Source organism: Lingula anatina, chromosome 4 (genome assembly GCF_051362555.1).
Source record: "Lingula anatina isolate TDL-2025a chromosome 4, LinAna3.0, whole genome shotgun sequence".
Lineage (NCBI taxonomy): Eukaryota > Metazoa > Brachiopoda > Lingulata > Lingulida > Lingulidae > Lingula > Lingula anatina.
The window spans coordinates 6,801,912-6,823,847 of NC_141770.1; the positions used below are offsets into that span (position 1 = coordinate 6,801,912).

General features: G+C 35.2%; 1 protein-coding gene and 1 long non-coding RNA gene across 2 annotated transcripts in view; both read right to left on the reverse strand.

Moving 5' to 3' along the window:
* The window catches only part of LOC106173284 (uncharacterized), an 87,997-nt gene that overhangs the window by 37,042 nt on the left and 29,019 nt on the right, over positions 1 to 21,936 (reverse strand). The window lies entirely within an intron of this gene.
* LOC147762174 (uncharacterized) lies at positions 1,124 to 10,534 on the reverse strand. The gene is made up of 3 exons (XM_087010704.1): positions 8,506 to 10,534; positions 7,643 to 7,784; positions 1,124 to 1,694 (listed from the first exon to the last, which is right to left on the reverse strand). The coding sequence occupies exons 1-3, from the start codon at positions 10,463 to 10,465 to the stop codon at positions 1,679 to 1,681; spliced, it is 2,118 nt and encodes a 705-aa protein (XP_086866830.1). The 5' UTR covers positions 10,466 to 10,534; the 3' UTR covers positions 1,124 to 1,678.

The following is a 21,936-nucleotide window of genomic DNA, read 5'->3' on the forward strand; positions in this document are numbered from 1 at the left end:
TTACGTATCTTATTAGTTCAATAATGAGACTGTTAACATGCCTAAGAATTGAATGTGAGGAAATGTGAAAAAACAGCATAACTTCTAAAATAATGGACTGATTATGCTGATTTTCAAACTCAACCTGCGTTTTAGTAAGATTGGCCCCTCCTGTGAGTATAATGACAATTGGCCAATCTGTTTTTCTTATATTGTGTTATCAGTGTTGCATATATACTGAAAACTTGACCTGCGTATTAAGAATTTTCATCAGTTCTGTAAGTTTCAAGCCAAAAGGTAAAATGGTTTTCCACTTATTGTGTTATCGGTGCTGCATATATACTGAAAAAAGTGAAAAAACAGCATAAATTCCCTATAAGTGACCCGATCGTGCTGATTTTCGAACTTGGCCTGCGTATTATGAATATTCATCAGTTCTGTAAGTTTCAAATCAAAAGGCAAAATGGTTTTCCACTTATCGTGTTATCGGTAAAAGTGCACGGCGACGACGGCGACGACAGCGACGACAGCAATGACAGACGCAGATGATGGCTATATGTACAGACACATCTGTGTCTGTACATAAAAATTTAGCTTATAAAATCTTCAAAGCTTAGACAATAACCCATTTCACACTATTCAATTTGGATCATTTCATTTTGTTAGTACATCTTTAGGTTTACTATTTGGAAAATGATTTCCCTATCATATTTGATCTGATGTTTCTGATGTTTCTTGAGTGTACTGTGGGTAAAAGAGACAAAATGTCACAACTACTTAGACCCCATTCCCAGAGATAAGATCGATCTGCATTAGATCGACCCAACTCCCTGGGGGTTCATGCTAAATAGCTGTCAGCGGAGCGGGCACGAAAGTTAATTACCCCCTTACAGCTTGTAGTAGGCGGGACGGACATTTAAGCCGGATTATCTGACAGTAATCTAGTGAGACTCCTCGCGGGGATAGATCGATCTAAAAGCTCTGGGAATACACCCTTAGTTTACCTTTTCAATATAGTTTTAGGTTGAAAATGGCTTTTTCACTGTCGTTTTACTAAATTTGAGCAATTTTATATAATTCTGATGAATATGCATTAAAGAACAGTCATCACCTACAGTGATTAAATGAAATATTTCTAATAAAATATTTTTAACATATTTTATTTCCAGACAACATAAAAAGGTGTACAATGCTTTACACCTCTAATAATTCAATTAGTGAGATAACAAATCTAACATCAGAACATTCAACATAATTCACCATAAACATTTTCCCTTCTGCAAGCATTTGCCTCATTTTCAATTTCCATATTACTGTGATTACAGGACCAACCTGGAAGGGGGTGATTAAGACACCCCTGCACACCCCTTAAACAATCAGAGTGTGCCCCAATAGCTTTAACACTGTCTTCACACCAAATGCCAGTCACTATGTCAGTGCTCAAAGACAATATAAGAAAACAGAATTCATTACTTTTTAAAGTCACATGTGCATATTCTCAACCATGAATATGCACTATTATGATATGGCCTTGTTTATATTACTAGCAAGACCAAGAATAAAAAGGCCTAGTTTACAGCTAGTGAACTTGGTTTCAGATTATTGTTCAACATTCATTGGCTCACTCCATTCTTTTTTTATGTCAGTGGAGAGTTATCAAATCCTCTTCAATGCTGTCAGGAAGCACTCCAAAGGTCTCCTAATTATTGGGTAACCTGTAAAAAAGCAAATGAAAAACTTCAATATTTCAAGATGAAACACTAGAGCCATGCAGTATTCTACAGCAAAAACCTTATAATCTTATTTAAAAAAATATCTAAGTCCACATAGAGCTGAAAAATGTTAATTTTGAAAATATTGTACCTAAAACCCTTTAAACTGGACAGTGTCCTTTCTGCTTCCTTTGCGCAACCATGAAACTGGCAATATTGCTGTGGTCATAGAAAGGAGGCACAAGCATCACTTTGATTGCAAAATGAATGCTCAATGATCAGCCAGTTGTCAGAACGTAAGTTATTTAAATTTTAAACACGGCCGTACTACAGAACACAGAAAGGACTCCACCCAATGTAAAGGGGGCTTAAGAAAAAAGACAGAAAAACTGGCAAATGTACAGGCACCAGTCTTAGTAAAAATAGCCACACAGCAAATATGAAGTAAAAGCAAGGCAGCAAAGCTGTCAAATGTAGAGACACAATAATAAACAAGGCAGCAAAGCTGTCAAATGTACAGACAAAAAGCAGGAAATAACAAAATAGGCTACTGTCAATTCTGATGCAAAAGTACATTATGTTAAACTGCAAATTCAACATCAAATTCTAATTATGCTCAACAGGTAATACCAATGTAAGTAAAATGTGTAACAAACATAAGGCTTCAGGCCCATGGGAGTTCAAGTTCACCCTTTGAAAATGTAAAACTTCCAGAAAAAGATGTCAATTAGACTGCTTTTCCAACTCAGGCTGCATTTTAGTCCTGTATTTCTTTTTTGAAAGTTTGGCAATCATAAGTAACATGGTTTTCCCATAATGGTCATCATGGCAGCAGCACCCAAGATTGTGTTTTCTTCTATTCTGATGTAATATTACATAATGGTTACCAGCATAATGACAATCAATTTTTAATAATAAAATATACGTATCATGGATTTTCAAAAATTGTGACAAGCATGGGTCTTCAAGCCTGTGGAGCTTCAAAGTCACACCTTGAATATGCCAATATGTGAAAAATTAAAATTTCACAAAAAAAATGTTTAACTGGCAGATTGCATTGCCTACTGAAGCTATATTTTAGTCCCATGTTTCTTTCCTGTAAGTTTGAGAACAGTAAGTGACATGGTTTTTCTTAAATGGTCATCATGGGAGCAGTGCCCAAAATAGGTTTTTTTCAAATTTTGATGCAATATTACATAATGTTTAACAGCATAATGACCATCAATTTTTGATAATAAAATGTGACTAGCAAAGGTCTTCAGGCCCATGGAACTTCAAAGTCACAACTTGAAAATGCCAAAATGTAAACAAGACAGCACTGTTCTGAAATGGTTTTTTTTTCTCCATTTTTAACAATTTTTAACATAAAACAAAATTAACAGTTTACTGCCATTTTTATATGATCAACTAAAAAAATTGATGAGATGGGAAAAATATCAATAGAACAGTGTTAAATGTCCAATTTCCTCCATTCTGAGATTCTGAACATAGTGAATGATTGAATCTGACAAACTGCAATGATATGAGTTTATTTCCATTTTTGAAACTTTATTACACAATACACGATATCAAATTAACCATCATTTTTACAAAATCAACTAACAATGTTGTAAAGATGCAGGAAATGTCAAACAAACACTTTTAATATCTTATTAATTAAATAATGAAACTGTTAACATGCCTAAGAATTGAACTTGAGAAAATGTGAATAAACAACATAACTTCTAAAATAATGGCCCGATTATGCTGATCTTTTAACTCAACCTGCGTTTTAGAAGGATTGACCACTCCTGTGAGTTTAATGACAATTGGCCTATCTGTTTTTCTTATATTGTGTTAACAGTGTTGCATATATGCTGAAAAGTGAAAAAAAAAAGCATAACTACTAAAATAGTGGCCTGATCATGCCGATTTTCTAACTTGACCTGCGTTGTAGTAAGATAGATTACTCCTGTGAGTTTCATGACAACAGGCCAATCGGTTTTCCTTGGAATGTGTTAACAGTGTTGCATATATGCTGAAAAGTGAAAAATTAAGCATAACTTCTACAATAATGACCCGATCATGCTGATTTTCGAACTTGACCTGCATTTTATGAATATTCATCAGCTCTGTAAATATAAAGCCAAAAAGTAAAGCTGCCTTCCACTTATCGTGTTTACAATGAAAGTGCAAGGCGCCGGCGACGGCGATGACGGGGACGACAGACGCAGGTGATGGCAATATGTACAGACACATCTATATATATTTACTGTACTGTTTGAGAACAGTAAGTGACATGGTTTTTCTTAAATGGTCATCATGGGAGCAGTGCCCAAAATAGGTTTTTTTCAAATTTTGATGCAATATTACATAATGTTTAACAGCATAATGACCATCAATTTTTAATAATAAAATATTAGTATCATGGATATTCAGAAAATGTGACTAGCAAAGGTCTTCAGGCCCATGGAACTTCAAAGTCACAACTTGAAAATGCCAAAATGTAAACAAGACAGCACTGTTCTGAAATGTTTTTTTTTTTCCATTTTTAACAATTTTTAACATAAAACAAAATTAACAGTTTACTGCCATTTTTATATGATCAACTAAGAAAATTGATGAGATGGGAAAAATATCAATAGAGCAGTGTTAAATGTCCAATTTCTTCCATTCTGAGATTCTGAACATAGTGAATGATTGAATCTGACAAACTGCAATGATATGAGTTTATTTCCATTTTTGAAACTTTATTACACAATACACGATAACAAGTTTACCATCATTTTTACAAAATCAACTAACAATGTTGTAAAGATGCAGGAAATGTCAAACAAAAACTTTTACGTATCTTATTAGTTTAATAATGAGACTGTTAACATGCCTAAGAATTGAATCTGAGGAAATGTGAAAAATATGCTGAAAAGTGAAAAAACAGCATAACTTCTACAATAATGGCCCGATCATGCTGATTTTCGAACTTGACCTGCGTTTTATGAATATTCATCAGCTCTGTAAATATGAAGCCAAAAAGTAAAACTGCCATCCACTTATCGTGTTTACAAGGAAAGTGCACGGCGCCGGCATCGGCATCGGCATCGGCATCGCCATCGCCATCGGCGACGACAGACGCAGGTGATGGCAATATGTACAGACACATCTGTGTCTGTACATAATAATGTTTATAACAGCACAGTCAATCAACACTAAAATTTAAACAATAGGTAACGTGGTCAATAAGATTACAGTTTCAGGATCATCAGAGTTCAAACATTTACCTTTAAACATTATACAAAATCAATTTATGCAATATCACCATTTTTCACATATTGTGAAAAATGAGAAAAATGACAGTGCATAAAATATTTTTGTATAATGTTTAAAGGTATTAACACCAATATTATAGCTTATGTGGAAATACAGAAAATGTACAAAGCTTTGGGTCGGAGGGAGTTAAAAGTCACATCTTTAAGATGCCAGTGTTTGAAAAAAAATTAAAATAAAAAATAACAAAAAATATTCCAATAAAGCTGCTATTCAAACTTTTAATCTAGTTATATTAACACGATATGAATAACCCCAGTGAGTATGAGGATAATAAGGCACTGTTATTCATCTATAGCATTTATGTTCGCATTACACAAAATATTTTTTTTTTTTTGTAAAATTATTTGCAATATTAAGCAACATTTACCAGCATAATTATCACTGATTCCTAATTATGTGACACTGTTAATTTTAGACTTTTACAAACTATATCTGGCAGAGAACTAAACATGTTTACAGGGAAATCTCAACATATGTGTAATGTATGTTTACTAATGTAATCTCATTCAATGGCCAGAAAAATCAACCAATCAGACTTGTTTTCCAGCTGAAGCTGTATTTAAGACCTGGGCTCCGTATCTCGAAAGGTTCGCTATGTTGCGCACGCGTGTTAGTGTCTTGATTCCATAACCGATTCTATTTCGAGATACGGGCCATGAAATCGAGACAATTGTGTACGTGCAAGTGAGTCTCAATTTCATGGCCCCGTATCTCGAAATAGAATCGGTTATGGAATCGAGACACTAACACGCGTGCGCAACATAGCGAACCTTTCGAGATACGGAGCCCTGTTTCTTTCCTGTAATTTCAGTCATGCTGAAACAGTAGGTCTGATCGCTGATGACCAGCCAAAACTTGTCAAGATGGTAAAAAATTGAACTTCGGCAGTCCAAAGGACCAGCAAGATTTTTTAGTGTCACCATTTTGAATTTACAGTCATCATTTGACATACTTCACTAATAAAATTATATATAACCCACAGGGTTTTTTTCCCCCCTCCATTTACTTATCAGGCAAGATATAAAAAATGATAACATTCACAGACAAAGTAAGCTAGCCAATCATAGTATCTGTCTCAAACAAATAGAGTGATTCCCTATGGGGAAGCCCCCTGCTCCCGATATTACTTGCTCCGGCATTGTCTACTGCTCACGACACACAGACAGCTATCAAGAGAGTGGTCCATGCTGCCGAGCATATGTTAACACGGCAGGGCAAATGTTTCCTGATTAACTTTTTTTTTGAAAATAACGTTGTTAGCATAGAAATGAGGTCACCTGATTAACTCAGTAAATTTGATTTCTCAGTTATTGGTACTTCTGCAGGGGCGGATTGAGGCCGTCTTCTGGGTCTTCCGGAAGACGGTCAGTTTTTACGTTTACATTGACGGGTATACATTTTTTCTGTCGGAAGACGGTCAAAAATGGAGGATGGACTAACAAAGATAATTTGGAAGACTGTCAGAAAATATCTCTGGATCTGCCCCTGTTCTGTTTATATTCAGCCTGCGGCATATCACCGTTTTACGTAATGATGGTTTAAAAGTTTGGTCGCTTCTTCGAACGCGATTTGTGGTGAAAGAACATAAGGCCACACTTTTTTTTTATGGATGACATCCTCTGGAGACCCCGAAATCGGTGTGAGAGGGTGAAAAAAAAAAAAAAACTTTCCAAAAAAAAAAAAAAAAAAATACTGCTTAAGTAAAGGAATGCTGTAAGTTTCTTGCTAAAAGGTAAAACAGTTTTCCACTTATCATGTTATTGGTGTTGGATACATGCTAAAAAAAAAAAAAAGCGAAAAAAACAGCCTTACTTTTGACAAAATGGCCCAATCATGCTGATTTTTTAGCTTGACCCACGTTTTATGAATATTCATCAGTTCTGTAAGTTTCAAGCAAAAAAGTAAAATGGCTTTCCACTAATCGTGCTAACGGTGAAAGTGCATGGCGACGACGACAACGACAGACGCAGGAAACTGCTATATGTAGAGACACATCTGTGTTTGTACATAAAAGACTGCTGAGATGAGAAAAATATCAATAGAACAATTTTAAATTTCCAATTTGCACCATTTTGAGATTCTGAACATAGTGAGATTGAAACTGCACTGATGTGACTTTATTGCCATTTTTGACACTATTACACACTACAAGATAACAGATTAACTATCAGTAGTCCAAACAGACTGATTTTAAAACTTGACCTGAATATTCATCAATTCTGTAAGTTTGAAGACAAAAGGTGAAATGGTTTTCATTTTATTTGTATAACCATGGATTAAATATCCCGAATTGACAGCCAACCTGCTATGAATGGATGGCACCCAGTGATGATGAAGTACACTCAATTTATAGAACAATTTTGGGTAAATAGCTTTCAGGCCCAGATCTCAAAACAAGGATGACTTTTATTGTGTTATCAATATCTGCATTCTTAGCTTAGTTATGCCAAAAAATTTTACTTTGTGCAAAACAGGCAGCAAGCACCCCCCCCCCCCCCCCCCCAATAGAAATAAGATTCTATCACAAAGTGTTACGTCTACTTTAGCCTCTTTCACAATATTTTTAAAAAATTACTCTATGACCTCTTTCACAATATTTTTAAAAAATTACTCTGTTCAGAAAACTTATAGTGTTACTTCCTTACCTTATGTGAGGGATTTTTTCCAATTCCTCCTTCAAAAACTTGTACAAACTTGCAGATTTCTCTTTCACCATAAAAAAAGGCACCTCTAGAACCTCTCTGTATCCTGCTTGATATAGGAAGTGTTTCTTTGCCTTTGTTTCACCTGGTGAATAAAGAAAACCAAATCAATGTTAACATAAAACATATTTCAATGTCTTACTGAGAGGAAATGTGTGCCTGAATGCACTGAAATATTAATATTTACACAAAGAAAACCTATTCATGTCAAAACTTTATCACATAGACATATAACACATTCAAATTAAGATGGCCTCTGTTTAAAGTGTGAGATAATATACTGTTACCTGGGAAATATATACCACAACATGTTGAGATTTACTGAGGCAGTGGATTATAGTACTTATTATTTGACATACGTACAGAGAGAAAGTACTCATTCCCCCCCCCCCCCCCATAAAAAATTACCAAAAACCAAAAAAGGTACATAGCCATAGTCAAATAACATCTTTAGGTATTACTGATAAATGCTGATTGAAATCAACAAGGCAGGTGCACAGTTTGCTACTTAAATATGTTGAATTTATATGAGAAGTGTATTATACAAGCGTCAGTTGTCAAGACATTACTCTCTATCGATACACTATTGTTGTCCTTTGTACCCTATTGTTATTCCCAGTACCCCATTGTTGTTATGGCTATCTAAGCTGGCTCTCAGTGCGTAACCAGCAAGTATATAGAAGAAATAGGCTCAGTACAGTGCACTGAAGTCAAGCTTGTGTTAGTTATAATCTAAAGCCACTCATGGCAGCAGGGTGGGCTTACTAAAGCTATCTCTACATACAACAACCACATTTTTAACTCACCAGTTAACATTGGCTTGTTGATTAAGAAATCTTCATCATGAAGAATCCACACTGCTATTCTTCTCCATCTTTCTGGCAAGGCAGACATATTTTCCATTTTGAGGAACCCATTTTCATCAAAGACTCTGGGCACCAGCTTCATGTCTACAGGCTCATTCAATTCATTCAAACAGAACTCCACAATAGGACGATATATGGGAAGTACTGGCGTGACTCTTGCCATGTGGGGACCACCAAGAATCCTCCGTACAGCTGCTGAAACAGCCTGTGTTGAGAAATGCTGACATCTATTTCTCAATTTATCTGCACAGTATTGAATACCATCTGCTTTGTAAAGACTTGGTGGAATCTTCTTAACATACTTGTCAATTTGCTCTATTTCTAACCTTCCACACAACTCCACAATATTTAAAAACCCTTTTGGCTTCATAACATTTAATGATTCCTCCTTCATCAGACCAGACTGGAAACAACTATCAAGTATTCCACTGAAGACTTCATAATAGCCATGACGGCACATCAAATCACAAGAAATGGAAAGCAATTTGAAAGGGGGGATATTTCTCCCTTGGTTTTGCACTAAATCAACCACTTTTTTTAAAAAAGCAATATTTGTATTGCAATCCATTCGTAGGTAAGCATGAACTAATCTATAACCATCCTCCCCATCGATATCTTGTGCATTAGCCACAAAGTTCTCAGCAACTTTCAACAGCATTTCATGATCAGAATAATACATTACACTAAATTGCCATGTAATACCAATTTGCTGTCTCAATGGCAACAAAGACGCATGCTTCTTAAATATCTCAGCAAGTTCTGTAACATATTGTACATCCATGAAACCTTTATTCAACTTCTGCTTTTGGGCTAAGCCCAACATCCACTTAATGCACAGAAATGCACATCTCTTGTATTCTTCAGTTCCATCACAAAGCAGAATCTCCAACCCCTTCCATAAAATGTCAGAGGGCACCAAATATTCAACACTTTTACAGAGGCTGACATACCTGTACACTTCTTTCGGCTCAGAGAATTCACTGTCGAATTTCAGCTCCTGTAAAAAATGTCTTACATCATTTGCATCCACCCATTTTCCACCCAGTTCACAAGAATAGTATATTGCAGATTGTAGAACACTAACAAGCCAGTGAACTTCTTTGCCTCCAAGTTCTTTCCTCTCTAGCTCTGCCTCATTCATCAACTGCTTCAAGAAAATCCTTATCTGCTCTTCAAAGTACTTCTGCTTGTGTAGTAAAGACAGATGTAACCATCCGTGACAGGCCTCTTTCCTAGACTTAACATGCCATTCGGACCATACCTGTGACATGTGTCTCTCCAGTTCCTTATAAAACTGAAGGATTTCTGGAGATGGCTGAATTAAAACCCCAACTAACAACAATCTGTTTAACTGACGTGGAACACTTCCCTCCATCAAACCTTTGTTCATGATGGTTAGCAGGGCTGATGATAACCTGTCATCTTGTAAAAGATGAGTGTTTTGATATCTTGGCGAATCCCTCAAACATTTAAGACTAACAGCATATATATACGGAAGCACTCCGTCAAGGTCCTTTTCAGCTTCCCGAGCTCCGTTCTCGTAATCACTAATAATCTCTCCTTCGCTCCTTCCATCTTGAATGAGGTACCACTTCGCGATTTTTTCAAAACGTATTTTTGTGTCTCTGATGATGGCGTTACATTCATCTTTCATCTTGATGCCCTCATATTCATTGATTGTTTTTGTAGTAGAGTATGACAGCTCAGTCCCAGTGGTAACTCTCCCTAACGACCAACCCCATATCTTGTGAGGGCTTCGCCTTCGTAGTTGAGAGACGGCACATGTAAATCGCAGCGATTGATGGCATTGTGAGGGTTGCGCCAAACACTGAGCTATTCTACCAACAAAACTGTGTCGACTACAACTTCGGTAGACATATCTCAGTGCCGAATAAAACATGATTACATGATTAAAATGTTCCCAGTACTGAACACGTCTCCACCACGACCACGAGGCGGTTGAGGCAAGCTCGCATTTGTAGAAACGGCAGGTCAGGTCACAAAATGGCGGAAAACGGCATTTCAGGCTACAAGAAAAAATGACATAAAAAGCGGAACCTTATACTAGGGAATAAACACCCCTTTCAACGCAATTTGACGTGAACAGCCAAGACCCGTATCTTTTATATCATGTTACCTTTTCTTGAGCATCTTCCCTGCCTATAAGGACACGAGTTCTTGTAAAAACTTAAAGGGATAAGAACTGTTCATTTTGGCCAAAAAATGAATTTTGCTGGGGTAAACAACAATTTTCCCAGTCTTACTAATGGTAAATGAATACATTCCGACATTCAAAGTTAGTCCGTGTTTTTTCCTTAAAAGTTTAGTTTTTTTTAATATTCTCTTAAGCATAAGAGATTATTACAGAGTTTAGCCTTCTATGGAGGTCACTTGGTGTGATGGCAAGCACAAATCCCAGAATAATTGCGTTAACTGCCGTTTTTTTGTGGTAAAAAAGAATTTATTACATTTCTATGAGTTGTTTACAATGTATTTATTATGAAATATAGATATCATGCGAACAGTTGTTATCCCTTTAAAGTAGGTCCTACATGCTGACGCCACAAGATAATAATGAATATGACTCTTGTTAATTACATGTATGTGGACTTTTCTTTTAACAGCAACAATTTCTACATAGAATTGACGTCATCTCTCAGCTGGCCTATGGTAGAAATTAAAAATAAATATATATATATAGAATTGACGTAGAAATTAAATATATATATATATATATATATATATATATATATATATATATATATATATATATATATATATATATATATATATATATATATAGAGAGAGAGAGAGAGAGAGAGAGAGAGAGAGAGAGAGAGAGAGAGAGAGAGAGAGAGAATTGACGTCATCACTCAGCTGGCTCTGGTACAAAGTAATGTTGTAAAGGCACTATCAATTGACGAAAAATGTCTCTTTTAGTTGGAAAGGCATCCTTTAAAAAAGAATTTGTCAGTGGAGATTTTGGGGGGTAGTGAAGAAACAATTAAAACTGACAGCTCATCAAAGGGATTCCTCGATAAATGAGATTATCTGTTATCAATATCTCTACCTGGTGAACATTTTGATCTAAGGCAGGCATTTATAATTTTTCTTAGTGTCACACTGTTTATTCTTAGTATTATATTCATTACAGGGGGAATTGTCCGGGTGTCGGTTGTCCAGGGGGTAATACCCAGAGGTGGAGGATTGTCCCGGGGGGGGGGGGGGGTCCCTGATACCTGCGACCACGACGGAGGGTGTCTTGGGGAATGCGAATATTCTATAACTTTTGGTATAATAAATGATTTGGTTTATGATCTTCCATACATGCTCTTCCATACACATACATACATACACACATGAATATTTAACTACTTAAACCATTGCTCTGTTTTGCACAGGAATGGAATTTGTCTCTTTAGGGCCGGGGTTAACTGGGTGTTTGGATACAGTATCTTAAATACGTAGTGATACATATAGGTAGGACACAAAAAGTTCTAGTAGAAAACAAAATAATTCTCATTTATTGCAATTAATATAACAAAAAATCCACATTTGTATGTTTATGTCAGACGAAATGTCACAGTTACAATCTACACGTGTTTGCAAGGACACTCTTGTTTTTAGTCAATTCCTTTTCCATTAAAAGGAAGTTTTTTTACCCACTAATCTCCAAGACTCCGAAGTTAAACATTGTATTCGGCTGACATAAATTGAAATACAGAGTGTCCCAGTATAAACGTAACCCAAAAATGTGAACGCCGTTTATTTTCTGTTTACAAATTATATACAATTCATATATATTTGAAAACTGCAGAAGTTAGCAAATCTACTGCTACAAACAACATGTCACGTGCTCTACTGGCAAAGATTTTGTCGTCATTTATAGAAAATACTCCAAATATGCTCTGTTATACATTGCACAGTGTCTTTCAATTCAAAATGTAGTTTTATTAAGTAGTAAACATCAGAATGACAATTCGAGGACTAGCGAAAACGTTCTTCAAAGTTGTAAAGTGTATTGAACGAAACTAATCTGGGCACTCAGTCGTATGTATGCAGTCACAGACTACATATTCCTCCGTTTAAATCGCACCGCACGCACAGTCTGTTGTCACGTGGTCTTCTGACCCACCTGTCCATCAATCATCACTGTACTAAATATAAACATATCAATCATACTCTGTAAATCTACAAAGTTCATTAAGTTTCTTGTTATAACCTCTCAGCAAAATTGAACTAAATGTAACGTACACCATCCCACCAAGGAAAATTTCAAAATTTATATTAAAAGAAAAAAAAACAATAAAAAAACAAGGGCAAATAGAAAAGATCTCACGTTGAGCGATCTTTCAATATTTGATTTAAGCTTTCAAGTAAGACAATATTTTTTATCAGTGATAAGACAAAAAGAAGATATCCTCCAACAGAAATAAATATTACTGCAAATAAAAGTACTAAGGACTAAGTCGGTTATAAAAACTTTATTTAATTGGGGCCTACCAAAAGTCGCATGCTTTGTATACATGTATGTGTGGATATAGCTGTAGAAGTAAAGCTATCGCCTGCGTCTGTCGTCGTCGCCCTGCATATTTCACTGTTATAGCAATAAATTGATAGTCGTGTGGCTTTTTTTTTTTAATACTCAAACTTACTGGAGTAATTCACGTTAAAATGGCAGATATAGTGGGTCTTTTTTCCTTAAATTATCCCGCTTTTTTTTTTTACTTTTCTGTTATAGGCCTATATTGTAATGTAAGATTTGTTAACGCAATAAAAGGAAAACCCCGTGACTTACTGTATCATACTGAAATTTACAGAATCACTTTTTATATGAGTATTAAAATACAGGCCAAGGGCAAATGTCAACTTTATCGGACCATTTTTGGCGAAGGTTATCACATGTCCCTCTTTCCTTCGAATGGAATGTGTCGTCTCTCCTGGTCGACGCTCTGCTTTCCGTAGTTGTTATAACTACAGCTTGCTAGAGTCCGTCTTAACACTTTCTTGCAAAAATAATTTGTAATTGGATATACATAAATATTCTGTCGTTAAAGAGTCTAGATTTATGATTTTAGTCGCTACGAGAGAAAATAATAAAGCTTGATAAAAGTATTGATCAAATAGGCCCATGATCATTAATATAAAGCATGTTATTATAAATAGGTAATAATTTACAAATAATTAGCTTCACTTGTTTCGGCTTCTTGATCCTAGACAACGTCTCGACATGCATTCCCAGAGAAAAAAATGTATCGCCTGCAGGGCCTCAAGTACGGTTACCACTGTTACATGGCACTCTTTTTTCATATAAATGAAATTCATGACATTTGGACACTCTTGAAATATGTGCATTCAGTATAAAAAGTTTTGAGTATTTAAAAAAATTATTATGATACTTCGGAGAAATTATATGAAAATGATCATATCAGCGTCCTCTGTCATTTATCGCTGTCTTCAAGACATATTAGACGAGTATGTAAGCTTCACTTTAATTCATTGGGACAACATTTCAGAGGAAGAATTTGATAGAGTAAATCAGCGCTTAATTATAATGTCACGATGATTTTCTAGCATAACGTCAGCATAACATTTGCTGGAACTTATTTTAATTTTAGTTCCTTTCGTAGCGTTGACGCTTTGCCAGTTAATTTTCTAGCGCTGCGTTTTTAGTAATGACGCTCTTTCTCAATAGACGTCATCTTTGAATTCAAAGTCCATCTTTGTGAATTACTATAGTTGAAACATACGGTAGTTATATAAGTAGAAAAGATAAATCTGAACAGGTTTTTTTAAGAGACAAAAGTTGTAAAAGTTTGTATAACCTGGTGTGTTAACGTTTAAGGACAACAGTAAACACCCAAACGCACTCAAAACTCAATTTCCCCGACTCTCCCAAACCTTTTATACCATCATCATACCCTCCCCCCCATAATATTTGTGCCGTTTTATTTCATCATATTTCTTTTTAATCCAACTTTCTCTATTAAAGGGTTCGTAGACATCTAATTTAAACTAAAATAACATATTGTCATTTCCAATGGCTTATTAGGTAATTTATTTCTGAACTTTTTATCCCCCCTCCCCGCCTCGCGTTATGTCTTCACTAACACAATGGGGTGATATTTTGTGGAGTCCGTCACAATCATGGTTGAGACAGCATCAGAATCAAAACACCGCAGTCACTATCGTAAGGTCTAGTTGGTCAAACATAGCAAAAACTGTTCAGATATTCAAATCAGTGAACCACATTGAGTCATGTCAAGAAAGCCAGTGACCTACATAATGTCGTTTCAATTTTATTTGGGGTTGATAAGGATCTGAAGTTAATTTTCGTCTGGCATTTTTTGAAATATACTGAACACAATTAAAAGTCGTCCAATGTATTTTTAATGTTGTAAAGTACAAATGAAGTTTCATCCATAAAATATTGGTTAGAGTTGAGAAGGAAAGGCGGTCACTTCAGCCTGTCACCTCCCCCTACCATGAATGTAATGGGATGGACAGCCTGGAAGGAGACGTCACTACCTCAGTGCTGAGTGATCAGGAAGTGGAGCGAAGGCGGCTTAGATATTAAGTATACGATTATCGTAATTTCAGCCATATCAGTATAACGTTTTAAGAAATCAATGTTAGGTATTTGGTGATAAGTTACTTGTGATTTATTTTTGAAAAGTATTTTGACACCCATTTGCTTAAAAGTGGTTTTGACCATTTCCCAACATTTTCCCCCACGTACCATTTATTTCCTCCTTCACGTCATCTCATCACGTCTCATAAAACAAAGGAAGATGCAGTTGCAATTCATGTTCAGTATTTTGAACTTCGTCGGTAGAAATAATAGTGGCAGACGAAGTTTACCGTGAGAAATGGCCAAGGAGGGGAAAATGCTGTGAAATGTCTTGTGAGAGTCTGGCTATTGGCATGTTGATATTTAGTGAGCGGTTGGTAGTGGAATTATAGAATAAGACATAGGTATAGTAATAAACGTCCGTTTCCTAAGTAAAGAATATAATTCAAGTATTAAGGGGATATAGTAATACACTTCCATTTCGAATATTGGCAAGATTCGTAAATTAAAATTTAACATTTCATTTCAATAAAATGTGTGAGCTAAACTGTGGTTGTATTGATTTCTGCGTGACATGTTATAAGATGAATCCTTCAAGACATAAGGGGCGAACTGATGACCCGAAATGCTGTTCTGAACGGGTTTGAAAAGGCTTTATCCAAAGGTGTCTTTTACGTGTTTCATATCAATATAGCATCACGAATTTGAGGTGATTTACGAATTAAATGTTACATATTTAAAACGTAATCATATATCAGAAAGCATGATCATCAGTTAAAAAAATGCTTTATTGTATTGAAATATCAGGCCTACCCAACTACCAGACTTGGCACCTGAGGATCCTGAATTAACCGGTATATCGGACCACGCTACCCGTTTTCAAGGTGTGTGTCAGATCGCATTTCGGAGTATCATACCCCAGAACAAATTTTGTAGCACGACTGCGGGCTCATCCACGCTCTTCTGAACAACCTTAAACTGTACTCTTACTTTAGAGTACTCTATTTTATTGTCTCTATGGGGATATATGGGGGCTTTACGACATTCGGTTTGAATGTTTTAACCACTTTTGATAGGGCTTTTTTTGCATTGTATGAGGTTAATGTGGCAGTCTAAGGTTCATCTAGGTGGCTTTCAAATTTATGCACCCGGTTTTAAAATCATATAGCGATTTTACGACAATCGTTTACTATCCAATCAAGGTGACAGCCGAGCATGCCAGGGCTCATCCTGTCGGTGTTCTGGCTGATACTCCGAAATGCGATCTGACACACACCTTGAAAACGGGTAGTGTGGTCCGATATACCGGTTAATTCAGGATCCTTAGGTGCCGAGTCTGGTAGTTGGGTAGGCCTGAATATATTGTATACTATCGAAGTTTCAAGATTGGAACAAGTGACATTTGTGAAATGGTACTATATGTGGTATTCTTCAGCAAGACAGCAAGGGATGACTTTCTAGTTTGGATGAGAATTAAGTACGCAAAAATACACAAATTTTATGCCGGTTTAAAGCCAAATATTTTTCTGTAATATTCAACAATTTCATCTAAATCACCAATGAACACATTATCGAATCCATTAATAAATTCTACAAGTCCGGTGTCGAATTCTTAATTTCTGTTTTTACCGGCTGCGGTGAGAGTAAACTTCAGTCTCATTCTCTAAATGTACTGAAATAAAAAACGAGACGACTTACGCTCATTGTGTGTCTTTCAATGTTCAGAAGGGAAAAAAGGATTATCGTCTCTTGAAATTTGAGTATTTGCTGTCTTGTTGATTAAGAGATGCCATTTTACGAATCAAGATCGATCATTTTGTGTCTCAGGTGAAGTATGTAGAATTAAGAAATTTCATTTCTATTTGAGAAAAATCCTTTCTTGAAAAGCTGATTTCGTTCATGTAAATACCATTCATATGACGGAAAAGAAACTACTTTCGTGTTTTACTTATCTCTGAACATAGTTCTTACAATGTAAAATATGTACACGTTTTGTCCTGAAATATAATTTTTTGCCATTAATCTGTTGAACAAATACATTTATGGGAATGAAAATTGCTTTATTTTCCAAATTTAACAATTTCGGCAATTCTGTCTTAACAGCATCATTATCTACCGACCAGATGATACAGATATTATTAATATTTATTCGAATTTAGAACAATATATGTTCAGAAGGTTTTTTTTCGAATTGAAAATGCATGTAGGAAATATGAGAAAATCGTGATCTGTCCCTTGGTTTTTAAGCCAGATTTCATGTAAATGTAATATGTTATCTAATTGAAAATGGATGTAGGAAATTTGATCTGCTCATTGGATTTTAACCCAAATTTTATAAGTGAACATGTAGTTTGTTCTTTAAGTAGTTTTTTCAAGGAATTTTTTTAAAATTTCATATTCATTTTACTATCTTATGTTCATTAGTCTTTCCAGTTTGGCAATAGCTGTATAAACGTAGTATATGTTTTTATGTAGAACTTTTGACACTTTTTTTGCCAAACATAACGAAAATGCGTGTCCGTTTTTTTGCTCCCAACGATAAGTGTCTGACTGAAAAAAGCGTGCAATTTTAAACAGAGCATTTAATAAATATCTCATAATTTTCATTTTTATATAGAGAAAAACAATGGCGGAGCCAGAACATTTGAAAGGAGTCAGATGTTGACATTTGGGGCGAGATGGAGTATTTTGAGAACTTGATCATGTGAATCCAGAATGGGAGAGGGCGGAGACTAGATCCACCATTTTTTTTTCTATTTTAATGAAGAAGTTGAAATATATTGTTTTTGTCATTAAGTACAAACATAACACCGTTAGTATAGTAGATAATTTATTTGTCAAGTCGAATATATTAGAATGTTATATTTTTACACCTATAAGTGAATTTAATAATAATAATAATAATAATATAATATACATCATAATATTATACTATGATAGCATAATATTCTTTAAGATACTAAACGCTTTTTAACTTGTAAAAAAACTGAAGACGATGACATTTTACAGATATATGTTTTATAAATAATTGAATACAAAAAAGCAATCTGTATTGCTCTTAATAAAAAACTTATTGAATATACAAAACGTCTTAGCGTTTTTACTGATGGCTAAATTGCTCAGTGGTAGCCTGGGGTTGGGGTTCGATTCCTGGCTCGGGCACTTTGGAATTACAATGAGGTGCTATTAGAATTTTTCTTTGGTTACTATAAGAAGAAAGTCTACCAGGGGAGGGTGGGTGGGAACATTTAGAGGAATAGGTAACGCGCTTGCCTCTGAGACAGAAGGTCCCCAGTTCGATTCCTGGCGCTTCTAGGTCCTAGCAAATTACCTTTTGCAAAAAATAAACCCAAATGAACAATTTAAACTACTATAAGAGGATCATACGAATGAGGAAAAACGCGAACTGAGATAGTGGCTCAGTAGGTAAGGCGACAGACTAGGAAGTAGAAAAGGGTGAGCTAGGAGTTGAAAACCTAAGGTTCAAGTCGAGCTGAAGAAAAGAAAGTTAAGAATAAACATGTGACATTTTGCACATCATCTATTACAACTTTTATGTACATTTATTATAACAAATACAAACAACTACACCATACAGATGTATGCAAAATCCGAACATTACGTTTTGGCTCTACATAAAAAGTAATTTTCATAACGACTGCACAATTTGAGATATAACTCAATCTTAAATACAACTATCTACAACTAAATGTGTTGGAGATTCTACGCATTTTGAAAAGTGTCGCTCAAGATCAATCGTTTTGGTTTTAATAAAGAACATGAAATCTCCCTTTTTTATATTTTTGCCCAAAGTTAAATGAGAAAGTTGTAGATTCGCAGGGAAGTATTTTACAGCAATCGTTCAAAGTTGACATTGGAGTATTTGTCTTATGAGTGAGCCAAAATTTCACCAAGGGACATTTTTATCCAAAATTCAAGGGTGGTGGCAGTATGGAAAATTCAAAATGCATATGATCTCATGTAATCGTTTCCCCCGCACACGGGTACACACTCATGACCCGTCAACTAACTGTATGTCACCATGCTGATGATCGCGCACAACACCAAACAGCAGTCAAACATTATTCAATTCTGTTAATTTGATGAGTGCTTTTCTTATAGATAAATGGATATGTACCTTATATTTTGCGTCATTTTTCTTCTCTTAAAATCTTAAAATAGGATTTAGGTGGCACAATTTTGAGTGAACACTTAAATTTATGCGTCGTGCGAATCAAGACCAGCATGAAGACATGGTCAGTTTACAACCTTATTCCAGTCATAGTCATTTTTAAGAACAATATGTACACCAAATTAGAAAAGGTTATGCAAAAACAAGTTTACTTGAAATAATTAAGCACATTTACTCAGAAAATGCTAATAAACTCAACGGTCTCTGGTTTTCAGTGGTCAAGAAACACTCAACAAAAATAACCCAACAGCACGTGCAGGACTGGCACCTAATCAGGCCTTTTGTTCTCAATCACTCCTTGATCCCGATCGAAATATAGAATTAAGAAAGTACCAAGTACAAGATCAACATTAAGTCAAACACTGACCTTCCAATTTTGTGGAAATCTTTTACTCTAACCAATCAAAGTGTCATTTTTGAAATAAATTTTTTGTTTTTTCATGTTTGATTAGAAAAAAAAAAAAAAAAATTAGGCGATTAACTGACCAAGCTTTTTTAATTACTAGGAAATACCCATATCCCCCAAATCAGAACTTTGCGACAACTTTAGTTTCGGATTTTTCAAAATTTCAACTTGTAAAAGATTCGATAAATGCCAGTTCTACATGTACATTTTAATTGACGCAAAAGGAAACACTTTCTGCTGATCACAGTTTCTCTTTGTGAGTATTTCCGCTGTGTAATGAAGGTATAAAGTTAATTTCCCTTCTTTAATAAAAAACTTATTAATTGCGAAAAAAACTAACCCAACCCCTGACTTGATTTACTGAAAACGAACATTTCTACCCCCTCCCAGCAATAAAACTATGGGTCTGTCACTGATCAGACATAGTACTAGTATATCAAAATACCGGGAACCCAAGGAAGTTTATTCTTACCATGCGACATAACCGCATATTCACAATTTTAGAAAGTCCCGTTTTAATACGTGTGGGCAATTCTGTAATAGCTCTTAAAAGTGTCATAATTTGGATTACAGCGTTTACAGTTTATTGTAAATTTACGTTTCGCTCATTTCATCCAATGAACCCACAATAAAAGATTCCTGAATGCATTTTACGTATTTTTCTATTCTAGATTTAACTTCATAAAAATTAATATTTGTATTCAATTTTATATGAATAATCATGCATTTTTAAGTGCACAACAAAGCGTCTTATTACATATTTGCCCATACATATAATTTTACAATCAAACATTGAACCGGTCGTACTAGCACTGTGCTCTGCCTGGACTTTACTTAATGATAATTTTACAATTACTTTCATTTTCATAGATCACTTAAGCAAGACATTTTAGTATAACCTCAAAAGTGTCGTTTCAGATTCGAAAACTGGTCGGTATAAACAAAAATTTAAATTACAATAAAAACATCGTGCGAGGATAGAGTGCTGTACTACAACTTTTTTTACACATGTATAATAATAAACCAGCGACGTGCAAGGTTGACGCTTGGATTTAGTCCATTTTATCGGAAGTTTCATGAAAAAACCACTCGTTACAAGCTGCACTTCATTTGATACACGTTTTGATGCAGAATATTACAACCCAAAGCACACATTTCAAACCAAAGCAAATGTCAACCCTGCAAGTTGACTATACGACAAACTTAGGCACACAAGACAGCGTTGACATGGGTGCGGGCGCTGGCGAACACGAATCTGATGTCTTTTCTGGGAGTGCGTCCATTCTCATCGTAGACGGTTGTTATGAGGCACTGAAATTAAATGAAAATGAAATGGATTAAACAAAATTCATAACAATATCTTAAGATTTGACAAAGTGAAATACATAATGATAATAACAATGATCTTGTTTGGTTTTTGACTTTCTTAGTTATACATTATTTTGCGTATTTTGTGGGTAGTGTGATATAAATTCAGGATTTTATTGCTACATGTGCTTATTAAAACCTCTTCAGAATGATTCTACCAATTACTTTATTCCCTTGCATCCACACTTAAATAAATTCGTAATCCGAATTCTGGCACTTTAGCTCAACTTTTTAAAAATCAAATACTTTATGCAAACAATTTATTTCAGATTATAATATCAAGGACGGTATGTAATGGAAATTGCAATCAGAAAAAAAATGAAGTCAAGGGAGGTCGACAGTGTCCAGCAAATATACGTTTGCTTTCCTGGTCGCGGCTAGTTCTCTATAAAATAATTTGTTTATTGTCAGTTAACTTTAATAAACAGGATATATTTGTACAGGTCACTGTCAAAAAATAAAAAAGGCACCCATTGGGAGCTGAGAATGTTACAGTAGTTACCTGCTTTGTCGTCTTGCTTTGTTTAAGACGGAATAACGCGTTCAGACCTTTGGACGGCTGGAATAATCTTCTCACTTCTTCATGAGTAAATACTTTCCTTCTGGAAAAAGCAATATAAAAAGTTATTAAACTTTCCAAGCTCATTTCAGCATTCATGTGAATGAAATATATCCAAGAGCCATTACGCCTGAAGTGGGAAATGCATACTTTTGGATAAAATATCGTCAACATAAACCTATCAGTGTTGCCTTATATCATCTATACAGTACTTACAACAAACTACAGCAGTTCTCAGTGCCAAAATTTCAGTCTACGTGTGGAAATTGTGGCA